General features: G+C 44.8%; 1 protein-coding gene across 8 annotated transcripts in view; it reads right to left on the bottom strand.

The window, feature by feature from the left end:
- Positions 1-245: 245 nt before the first annotated feature.
- The window catches only part of rap1gds1 (RAP1, GTP-GDP dissociation stimulator 1), a 61226-nt gene continuing 49010 nt past the window's right edge, over positions 246-12461 (bottom strand). For all 8 annotated transcript variants that reach the window (XM_090183850.1, XM_036987626.2, XM_090183852.1 and 5 more), the window contains 7 exons: positions 7760-7891; positions 6819-6953; positions 6259-6384; positions 5305-5444; positions 2800-2926; positions 2169-2297; positions 246-1976 (listed from right to left, as the gene is read on the bottom strand). In XM_090183850.1, the coding sequence (XP_090039976.1) occupies positions 1849-1976; positions 2169-2297; positions 2800-2926; positions 5305-5444; positions 6259-6384; positions 6819-6953; positions 7760-7891 (917 nt within the window). In that variant the 3' untranslated portion in view covers positions 246-1848. The remainder of the gene's footprint in view (positions 1977-2168; positions 2298-2799; positions 2927-5304; positions 5445-6258; positions 6385-6818; positions 6954-7759; positions 7892-12461) is intronic.

The following is a 12461-nucleotide window of genomic DNA, read 5'->3' on the forward strand; positions in this document are numbered from 1 at the left end:
CCTTGCTCACCCCTACCTAGTTGTCCCAGATCCATGAAGAGGAGTGAACTAGGATAGAAGGGAGGGGGCAACCTTCTGGAATGGAATGCAGCCTAGGTGACACCATAGCTCAGAAAACCCTGTTTGGCACACAATGAATGAAACATGAATAAAGTGGCTTATGAATGATACGAAAAAGACTCCCCCCCCCCCCCCTCTTCTTAATATATCAACAGGCAGTACAAACTCTAGGAACAACAAATACATTATCGCCAGCAATCATCTTTAATTATCTGTTCGAGTTACAATCTTCCAAATGTACAACTCATCAATGACATTTACAACAAACATTTATGTTTATAATATCGTAATGCAGTTACTTTGTGGTTACATCTTGATTGGATTGTGTCTTTGTGAGGTTACAAATCGGATAAATTACCATTCATACCTGACAATAAAGAACAAAGTGCCGATTAATAAACAAATAATTTATAATAAAAAAATGCCTATGTCACCAGACGGTGCCTAACGCAGTATCCAACATGCTGGAATGTGCATGTTATCGATACTTCGAGTGGGAGAAACCATCACACATGCAAACCAAGAACTGGCAGGGAGAAACCATAGAGCAGTACCACAAGTCGACAGGGGAGGGTGTCCCCAGACTGGCCCATTCTGATAGGCTTATGGGGGGGGATAGTGTTAAATAACTTAGGAACCACTTAATATGATATAGGAATCTTCTGAAATGTGCAGCGCTACCCCATTGGTCCCCGACTCATGATAAAAGCAACAAATCCAGACAGTATATACCTGGTATGGCTGACTGCTTCACTGTACACTCTCAGAGACCAGGGAGTGAGTGACTGGGTTCTTCTGGAGGTTCTAACTTCTAACCTATGCATTATCTCCTCCATGTCTGAGGATGCTCAGGTGGGCACTTGTATGTGCTAGTGGAGCTCAAGCCTGGGGTATGTTCAGTTGGGGGTGAAACGTTCACAACATTGCAGATAGAAATGTAACAGGAGTCAACAACATACCCTATTCTACTTGACATTTCTGTTCTACATGATATATTTATTATATATATTCTGTAACGATTCACCATTCTAAACATTCCCCTGATATAACAGTAAGGTTGTTTGGGACAATAAGTCAGGTTTAGTTTGGGTTTGTATGAAAGTGAAAGGGAAGAGAGAGGATTGAGTGGGATTATCAAGCAAACTCCTTTCAAACGGCAGTTTAAGTACAAACATGATTGAACACTATTCTCTGTAAGATTTGCCACAGGGCTGTGGTTTCGTGTACGTGACAGGTTCAAAATGAACACGGATACACCATCAACTGGACTAAAACATGCACGTCGACTTCAATTCGGGCTGGTACTCAAGCTAACATGGGACACGGAAGTAAAGAACACAGCAAGGATGCATTGGCTGCTAAATTTGTTTTCAAACCACCGAACTTAAATAGTTTTTTTTTTGTTATTTTTTTAATATATTTTTTTACGTTATCGGCGAGTTATTGAAGTGAATGGGTTTCACAGCTATGGTCATCATAAAAAGTGTTCTCTCTTTGTATGTCTATCTATTGCGAAACGAAAAGGCTGTCTACTGGCGCCTTGTTTTTTTAATATGGATGGAGCTGCTGCTTGGAACGGAGGATGAATGCACGGGGGGTGGTGGTGGGGGGGAGGGGGTAGTTAGCTGGAACAGCTGGCTGTTGACAGGGGAGAGGGACAGGATACCTTGGCACGTGACGATGGGAAACACACAGAGGGAGGAAGGTTCTGTAGAAAGGAATGGGGGGGCAGGGATTTGCTATGAGGCAGGCATTGGGGGTCGGGGGGCTGTGGGAGTTAAGAGTCATTTAGCTCTGTGCCGTTAGCCTCTGCTCTGTGAGCGACGCCTGGTGGGACACCGTTTTGTTCTCGTGCGACCGCAGCTTGGAGACCACGTCGATGAAGGCCAGCCCCTGCACTTCTTTATGGAGAGGCTCTGGAGGAGGGTGAGAGAAGAACAGGTCCAAAGCAGAAGAGTCTTTAAAGGAAGCACAAATCTAAACCCTAATTCAATACCGCTATGTCCATACTAGTATACTACTCTGTGCAATGCCCTAGTTTGGATATTGGCGCAAAAGCTGCAGCTTAGTTCTTCCAAGTGGCTGATTCAAAATGTCTGGCCTTTTACCTGAACCCATGACTGCACAGATGATGACCATAGAGTTGTATTTGACCTCCGGCGCACTCATCTCGTCTGACAGCAGCTTGTGGAGCACCTGTACCAGGCCAGCCCCAACAAAGTCCTTTTCGGCCCCCACTGAAACCATGACAAACACACTGTGACCAATTATTTTGTACAGTTGTTTAAATGCATTCCAATGCACCATCAGAGTCAATGTTTTGCCTCTAAGAAAAGGGTGTGTATTGAGCACACTAACAAAAGCTTCAACAGTGAATTATATTTATACAACACTTTCACTAGGTCCCAAATTGCTTTGCATTGTGTGTTCTTCTAACCCGCCCTGTACATCCTCAAACTACTTTCATTTTATTCTAGCGATGCAATACATTGGGTCATGTTTAGTAAGCACGGGGATAGAAAAGATTTTGAAACAGAGTAAGACAGGGAAGTGCTACCTGATCTTGTCCGGAAACAGTTTTATTTTCTTGTTTCAAAACATTTTAGTACAGTGTGCCCTACTAAACACAACCCAGGCACTGTTAAAGAAAGTGCTACCAATCTGGCCCTTACTATACCATGTGGCTAACACAGTAGTTAGAATTTGGCTGCACCGTGACATCATGACCCTGACTCTTACCCAGGTCCAACCCGGCGATGAGGCCCAGAGCCACCAGCGCCTCGTTCTGCATGATCATGTGTTCACTCGTCGCCATGACTACCAAATGCTTCACTCCTGCCCCCTGGATGACTGTTTTTACGACGTCCTGAAAACAGAAACAAATTAAGAAACAAATACATTTAAAAAATGGGGGCACAACTCTAAATCAGGGGAAGCCAACCCTCATCCTGGATGTAGATTCTGGGTGTGCAGGGTTGTGCTCCAGTCATGCACTGACACTCCTGCCTTCACTAATCCCGCTGCTCATCAGGAGCTGAAATCAGGTGTTAGAGCACGATAGGAACAAAAACCTGCACACCCAGTAACTTTCCAAGAGGGTAGGCCACTAAAGTCAGTCCACCTCAACTCTAAATAATATAGGACTCTTCTGTACAGTGCACTTGTAGGACCTACAGTTGAAGTCAGATGTTTACATACACCTTAGCCAACTACATTTCAACTCAGTTTTTCACAATTCCTGACATTTAATCCTAGTAAAAATTCCCTGTCTTAGGGTCAGTTAGGATCACCACTTTATTTTAATGTCAGAATACTACTAGTGAATTATTTATTTCAGCTTTTATTTATTTTATTACATTCCCAGTGGGTCAGAAGTTTACATACACTCAATTAGTATTTGGTAGCATTGCCTTTAAATTGTTTAACTTGGGTCAAACATTTCGGGTAGCCTTCCACAAGCTTCCCACAATAAGTTGGGTGAATTTTGGCCCATCCCACTGACTGAGCTGGTGTAACAGAGTCAGGTTTGTAGGCCTCCTTGCTCGCACACATTTTTTCAGTTCTGCCCACAAATGTTCTACAGGGCTTTGGGATGGCCACTCCAATACCTTGACTTTGTGGTCCTTAAGCCATTTGCCACAACTTTGGAAGTATGTTTGGGGGTCATTGTCTATTTGGAAGACCCATTTGCGACCAAGCTTTAACTTCCTGACTGAGGTCTTGAGATGTTGCTTGAATATATCTACATATTTTCCTTCCTCATGAAGCCATCTATTTTGTGAAGTGCACCAGTCCCTCCTGCAGCAAAGCACCCCCACAACATGATGCTGCCACCCCCATGCTTCACGGTTGGGATGGTGTACTTCGGCTTGCAAGTCTCCCCTTTTTTCCTCCAAACATAACGACGGTCATTATGGCCAAACAATTATTTGTTTCATGGAGGACATTTCTCCAAATAGTACAATCTTTGGCCACATGTGCAGTTGCAAACCGTAGTCTGGCTTTTTTATGGCGGTTTTGGAGCAGTGGCTTCTTCCTTGCTGAGCGGCCTTTCAGGTTATGTCGATCCAGGACTCGTTTTACTGTGAATATAGATACTTTGTACCGGTTTCCTCCAGCATTTTCACAAGGTCCTTTGCTGTTGTTCTGGGATTGATTTGCACTTTTCGCACCAAAGTACATTCATCTCTAGGAGACAGAACGAGTCTCCTTCCTGAGCGGTGTGACGGCTGCGTGGTCCCATGGTGTTTATACTTGCATACTATTGTTTGATGAACGTGGTACCTTCAGGCTTTTGGAAATTGCTCCCAAGGATGAACCAGACTTGTTGAGGTCTACCATTTTTTTCCTGAGGTCTTGGCTGATTTCTGTTGATTGTCCCATGGTGTCAAGCAAAGAGGCAGTGAGTTTGATGGTAGGCCTTGAAATACATCCACAGGTAAACCTCCAATTGACTCAAATGATGTCAATTAGCCTAACAGAAGCTTCTAAAGCCATTACATAATTTTCTGGGATTTTCCAAGCTGTTTAAAGGCACAGTCAACTTAGTGTATGCAAACTTCTGACCCACTGGAATCGTGACACAGTGAAATAATCTGTCTGTAAACAATTGTTGGAAAAATGACTTGTGTCATGCACAAAGTAGATGCCCTAACCGACTTGCCAAAACTATAGTTTGTTAACAAGAAGTTTGTGGAGTGGTTGAAAAACAAGTTTGAATGACTCCAACCTAAGTGTATGTAAACTTCCGACCTCAACTGTACCTCTCTGGTGCTTCCACAGGGTTCTATTCTATCTAGCGATCTGCAAATAGGACAGAAATGTTTAGAGCCTGGAGCTCATAAATCTACAGTCTAAGAATGAGACAACCAGAGTCTGAGGTGCCCCCGAGTCATTCTCCTCAGATGAGGGACCGGGTAGGAAATGTAGCAGAACTGACAACGCTGTCTCTGGGCGTGAGTCAACAAGGAACACCGTATATCAGGAAGAGTTAGAACATGACTCCCACCTCAGTTGTTCTGTTCCCTTGATGAATAAGGCAACATAAAGCATGGATTGGATTTTGAGCTGAGAGTTAGATTAGTAAAGACAAGCTAGTTGATACTGCCTTTGATTAAAATATAGCTGATAACATATACATTCTGTGTGTGTGTATGCAGTCCAGATATGGGTCAGGATGTAATCTGTGGTGGCAGCCAGCCAGCCAGCCACAGATGGTGTGTTTTCATGGCAGCCGGCCCTAACCTTTGACTTGCTGTGGCGGATGAGGGCTGAGAGCAGCCTATTGGACTCTCCCATGACCCCTGCGTGGTCCTTTGCCTCACACCACTCTACCAGACGCTCCACCAGCTTCCCATTGGTCCCCAGCTGGTCTGCCGCATCCGCTGGGGGATTGGGGGGGGGCACAACATAAGGTAATGCTTTATTTCACAGCTCTATTACCATTGGTAGCTTTCTGGTATATAAACTATAATTACTTGGTTCCTAATTATTATTATACTTGGTAACTTGAAAATACAAAAAAAAATGGGTAACTTCTTGGTAACAATTGGCACTTTCTAGTATTTGGTACAATGAATCTCTGAACTCCAGGGAGGAAGAGGTAGAAAAAAACCTCTCATAATGACATGGTCAGAAAAAGTGCACGCGTTAGTTCTATCACCTTGAGTAGACTGCTATTCTAACACCCTGTCAACATCTCACTGTCACACTCCGTTCCATAGCAATTCAATCAAAGATGGATGCCATCGATATCCATGTCACTCTGGATCTAACTGGTTTGCACTTGGCCTTGCCCGGTCCTCCCCAACCCAACCCCTTCTTCATGAAGATTCAACAACATTTGACAGAAACGTATCGTATTCCGAGGCTCTTTTGTTGGAGTACTTTCCTATCCAACTTTCTGCTGAATAAAAAAATACATACTGGTCAATTTAAGGATAAAAAGTGAGGTACAGAACGCTTCAAGGTTAGCGCATCATAAGGAAGGAATTCTAGCCTCTATTTTGGAAAATGTTGCTATATATCTTTATGGGTGGAAACATTTACACCTGTCACTGATACTGGACCAATTTGAAGACGGAGCGCGAGGCACTGAAGACGGAGGGCGAGGCACAGTCCGATGGTTTATGGCATCATTAGGAAGGTGTTCTACAGTGCGTTATAGAGGTTATAAATGTGCTATAAAATGTGTTCTACCTTGTGTGTCGATGAGCATGCGTAACGTGCCCAGCAGTTTGAACTGGACAGGAGGCATCTCTGACGGGAGGAACTTCAACACCGTATCTGACACACCCGCCGACAGCATCTTAGCCTTGTTCACCACTGAAGGGACAGGAGAAGAAGAATAAACAACGATGAAACATGTGAAATAAATCAATACATAAATAAATAAATACATACAAACTATTCTCCCTTAAGACATGTAGCAATGAATTATTTTACTTATTTAGGTATGGACTATACAATGCAATTCAGCTCTAAGCTGCCAATGCAGTACACCATGAAAATAAACTAAATACTAACTTTGTTACTATTGTATTCAACCAGTATTAACCAATTAAGGCTCAAAGAAAGAACAACTTCTAGTCAAAGTGCTGCTCCTGTACTTGTTCGCAGTTACATTTGCCAAGACCTACCCCCCCCCTACCCACAGATAACAAATGAGTGCAGGGGAAGCACATGGAACAGGAATTGAATGTTAATACACAACATTGACAGTATACTCAATCAGGCTTGGAATGCCTTGGGAGTCTCACCAGGAATGGCCAGGTTGCGCAGGGCGCTGAGCGCCGCGTGCTGCACGGTGACGTTGCCCTCGTCCACGTGGCGATCCAGCAGCTCCAGTAGCTTCTGAACGATGCCTGATTCCACCATGTGGATGCAGTTACCATCTGGGGGAGAAACAGAATGTCATAATGTAACCCACTGCTACGTAAAAGCTATGGGCTGTGCAGGCATTTGCAAATCAAAGTTCTGTGAGAACCCCTATCCCCAGATCTAAAAAAGGACTGGATAGGTGTTAGGAGAATGTTCCAATGCCATTTCCTTCTGACCGTAATTTTACCTTCATCGTTTGATAGAAAAGAGGAAAACAGGTTACATATTATTCTCTTCACATCCATGTACGGAATAAATCATTCGGCTATAATAATAAGGACTTTTATTTATCAGGGTGAATGTTTGAAGTCAGCCTGGATGCAGGATTCGCTGACACGGAACGAAACGCTGTGGTTTAGATGAGTAATGATATGGAATGACTAATGGCCGGGCCTGTGATCTATATTCAGCACACTGAGGCAGCAGGTTTTATTAGGGGGAAAACTGATCTAGAAGACATCTGGGATAATGTGGAGCGATGTGCCGAATGCTGATTAACTGTTCTACATGACAGAGAAGCATTTCTACAACCTGAGTGTTGTGCTGATTCCCTATTCTAATACACAGAAAAGTGTGTCTGTTCTACACACTCTGTTCTATACATTTCTACAGTATCGGAACGTTCTGTGAAGTCACACCCCACGTAACGTGACCCAGATTGTGGTCAATATTAATGCCATCCGAGGGGAGTTTTATCCTGAATAAAACCCTTTTTTGGTTCAATCTGTTACCATAGGCAATGTGTACCCTCCTTCATAGAAATAGAGTGGTCTAAAGGGCTTTGTCCCTTCTATTAACTGTATTTCTATAGCCTCCTCACCGTTGCGGGCGAAGTTAGCGATGGCCAGTGCCCCTGCCAGCTGCAGCTGGTGGTTGTGGGATGGCACCCAGGACAGGACCCTCTGGAACACACTGCCCTTGCCCCCCTCAAACAGCTTCTGCATGGACTCATCTGAGGAGAGAGGTGGGGAGAGGCTGTCAACACAAACACCTACCTACTGCAGCAGTAAAATGACAAAGCAGTTATTTATTGAACAGAAAAGCATAAAAAAGACCACACGCGTGTGCACCAACACACAGAGACACAAACAAGCATGTATGTTTTGGTCAGAAAAGGTTACAGGATAATTTTCCTCCTTAGCGTCAGTATAAATGAAAGTGGATAGGAAGAATAAGGAGTCTAGGAGAATGCTATGGAAACCAGATGATGATATCGAGGCCTCTAACGCACCTAGATCTACAACCACATTCTCCCTCACATTCGGTTGTCATAAAATATTCACAAATGGATTCACAATGTATTCTCCAGCACTCTGCTCTAAGTAAGGCTGAGAGTCCCTCTGAAGATTTACTCATCACACAACCATCTTACTCCCCTTCATATCTTTATTTTCCCAACCTGCTCTTTCTTCCTACCCTATTCTTATTTCACTCGCAGACTCTCATTTCCTCCTGTCTATCATTTGGCCTGAGGGGAACGGTTTCCATGCACGCGCTTGAAACCCAGTCAAAGCAACCACAGCACAAAGGGTCAATACATAGATCTATGGGTTTTTTATCTAGGTTTGAATCATAGGCACGGAATCATCCTTATCGAAGACATGTTGATGTTGCAGTCGAGATGCGACGGAAGCATTTTATTGCGTCGGCAGGACAGAGCGGCTGCATCCGGTAAGACCAGGGGGTTGGGTGTGTGTGTCTTTGTTAACAACAGCTGGCGGACGATCTCTAATATTAAGGAAATCTCAAGGTTCCGCTCGCCTGAGTTGGAGTACCTAATGACAACATGCAGACCATACTATTTACCAAGAGAGTTTCCATCTATATTTTTCGTAGCTGTCTATTTACCACCACAAACCGACGCTGGCACTAAGACCGCACTCAACGAGCTATAAGCAAACAAGAAAATGCTCATCCAGAAGCTGCGCTCCTAGTGGCCGGTGATTTTAATACAGGAAAGCCAAAATCCGTTTTAGTTCATTTCTAACATCATGTCACCTGTGCAACTAGAGGGGGGGGAAAAACTCTAGATCACCTTTACTCCACACAGAGACGTATACAAGCTCTCCCTCGCCCTCCATCTGGCAAATCTGACCATAACTCTATCCCAAGTGGCGCAGTGGTCTAAAGCACTGCATCTCAGTGCTAGAGGCGTCACTACAACTACAACCGGCCGTGATTGGAAGTCCTATAGGGTGGTGCACAATTGGCTCAGCGTCGTCGGGGTTTGCCCGGTGTAAGCCGTCATTGTAAAGAGGTATTTGTTCTTTACCAACTTGTCTAGTTAAAAAAAGGTTAACAATTGATTCCTGCTTACAAGCAAAAATTCAAACAGTAAGTACGAGTGACACGCTCAATACGGAAGTGGTCAGATGAAGTTGATGCTAAGCAACAGGACTGTTTTGCTAGCACAGACTGGAATATGTACCGGGATTCATCCAATGGCATTGAAGAGTTTACCACATCAGTCAACGGATTCATTAATAAGTGCGTCGACGACGTCATCCCCACAGTGACCGTACGTATACAATGCATTAGGAAAGTATTCAGACCCCTTCCCCTTTTCCACATTTAGTTACGTTACAGCCTTATTTTAAAATGTATTGAATAAATATTTTTCCTCAACAATACCCCATAGTGACAAAGCGAAAACAGGATTTTTGATGTTTGCAAATGAAATATGAAACAGAAATACCTTATTTACATAAGTATTCAGACCTTTTGCTATTAGACAAAAATTATTTATACAACTTGGGAGTCCGCCTGTGGTAAATTCAATTGATTGGACATGATTTGGAAAGGCACATACCTGTCTATAAAAGGTTCCACAGTTGACAGTGCATGTCAGAGCAAAAACCACCACAAACCGAGGTCGAAGAAATTGTCCGTAGAGCTCCGAGACAGGATTGTGTCGAGGCACAGATCTGGGAAGGGTACCAAAACATGTCTGCAGCATTGAAGGTCCCCAAGAACACAGGAAACTCCATCATTCTTAAATGTTAGAAGTTTGGAACCACCAATACACTTCTTAGAGCTGGCCGCCCGACCAAACTGAGCAATGGGGGGAGAGAAGGGCCATGGTCTGAGAAGTGACCAAGAACCCGATGGTCACCCTGACAGAGCTCCTTTGTGGAGATGGGAGAACCTTCCAGAAGCACATCCATCTCTGCAGCACTCCACCAATCAGGCCTTTATGGTAGAATGGCCAGACGGAAGCCACTCCTCAGTAAAAGGGTCACGACAGCCCGCTTGGAGTTTGCCAAAAAACAAAGACCATGAGAAACAAGTTTCTGAAACCAAGATTTAACTATTGGCCTGAATGCCAAGCGTCACGTCTAGAGGAAACCTGGCACCATCCCTACGGTGAAGCATGGTGGTGGCAGCATCATGCTGTGGGGATGTTTGTCAGCGGCAGGGCCTGGGAGACTAGTCAGGATCGAGGGAAACATGAATGGAGCAAAGTACAAAGAGATCCTTGATGAAAACCTGCTCCAAATCACTCAGGACCTCAGACTGGGGCGAAGGCTCACCTTCCAACAGGACAACGACCCTAAGCACACAGCCAAGAAAACGCAGAAGTGGCTTCGGGACAAGTTTCTGCATGTCCTTGAGTGACCCAGCCAGAGCCTGGACTTGAACCCCACCGAACATCTCTGGAAAGACCTGAAAATAGCTGTGCAGCATGCTCCCCATCCAACCTGACAGAGCTTGAGAGGATCTGCAGAGAAGAATGGAAGAAACTCCCCAAATACAGGTGTGCCAAGCTTGTAGCGTCAGTCCCAAGGAGACTCAAGGCTGTAATCACTGCCAAAGGTGCTTCAACGGAGTAAATGGTCTGAATACTTGTGTAAATGTGATATTTTTTTATGAATTTACAAAAATGTGTAAAAACGTATGTTTTTGCTTTGTCATTATGGGGTATTGTGTGTAGATTGATGAGGGGGGAAAACATTTGCAATCAATTTTAGAATAAGGCTGTAACGCAACGTGGAATAAGTCAAGGGATCTGAATACTTTCTGAATGCACTATATATCCCAACCAGAAGCCATGGATTACATCTACATTGAGCTAAAGGCTAGAGCTGCTGCTTTCGAGGAGTGGGACACAAATCCAGACTCTTATAAGAAATCCCGCTACGACCTCCGACGAACCATCACAGGCAAAACGCCATTACAGGACTAAGATCAAATCCTACTAAACCGTCTCTGACACTAGTCAGATGTGGCAGGGCTTGCAAACTATCACGGATTACAAAGGGAAACCAAGCCGAGAGCTGCCCAGTGATGCGAGCCTACCAGATAAGCTAATTGCCGTCAATACTCACTTCAAGGCAAGCAACACTGAACCATTCATGAGAGCACCAGCTGTTCTGGATGACTGTGATCATGCTCTCCATCGCCGATATGAGTAAGAGCTTTTAACAGGTTAACATTCAGACAGATTACCAGGATATGTACTCCGAGCATGCGCTGACCAGCTGGCTAGTATGACATTTTCAACCACTCCCTGACCCAGTCTGTAATACCTACATGTTTCAAGCAAACCACCATAGTCCCTGTGCCCAAGAATGCAAAGGTAATCCGTCTAAATGACTACTGCCCCATAGCACTCACATCTGTATCCATAAAATGCTTTGAAAGGTTAGTCATGGCTCACATTAACACAAGCATCCCAGAAACCCTGGACCCACTCCAATTCGTTTACCCCCCCCAAGAGATCCACAGATGACCCAATCTCTATTGTACTCCACACTTCCCTTTTCCACTTGGACAAAAGGAACACCTATGTGAGAATGCTGTTCATTGACTACTGCTCAGCCAGCGTTCATGACCATAGTGCCCTCCAAGCTCATCACTAAGCTACGGGCTCTGGACTTCCTGACGGGCCATCCCCAGGTTGTGAGGGTAGGCAACGCCACGCTGACCCTCAACGCGGGGGCACGTGCGCTTAGTCCCCTCCTGTACTCCCTGTTCACCCACAACTGCATGGCCATGCACGACTCCAACACCATCATTAAGTTTGCCGACGACACGACGGTGGTAGGCCTGATGACCCACGACGAGACAGCCTATAGGGAGGTCAGAGACCTGGCAGTTTATCTTGGACTACAAGAAACGGAGGACCGAACATGGGCCCATTCACATTGACGGGGCTATAGTGGAGTGGGACGAGAGCTTCAAGTTCCTCGGTGTCCACATCACAAGAGTCTTGAAAAGAGCAAAACGCCTCTTCCCCCTCAGGAGAGTGAAAAGATTTAGCATGGGTCCCTCAGATCATTCTACAGCTGCACCATTGAGAGCATCTTGACCAGCTGCTCGGCATCCACTTGGCATCCAACCGCAAGGCACTACAGAGGGTAGTGCGTACGGCCTAGTACATCACTAGGGCCGGACTCCTTGCCATTCAGGACCTCGAAACAAGGCTGTATCAGATGAAAGCCACCCAAGTCAGACTGTTCGCCGAGTGCCAAGTCTGGGACCAAAAGACTTCTGAACAACTTCTACCCCTAAGCCACAAGACT

The sequence above is a fragment of the Oncorhynchus mykiss genome, chromosome 9, assembly GCF_057628025.1.
Source record: "Oncorhynchus mykiss isolate SJ-2025 chromosome 9, ASM5762802v1, whole genome shotgun sequence".
Taxonomy (NCBI): Eukaryota; Metazoa; Chordata; class Actinopteri; order Salmoniformes; family Salmonidae; genus Oncorhynchus; species Oncorhynchus mykiss.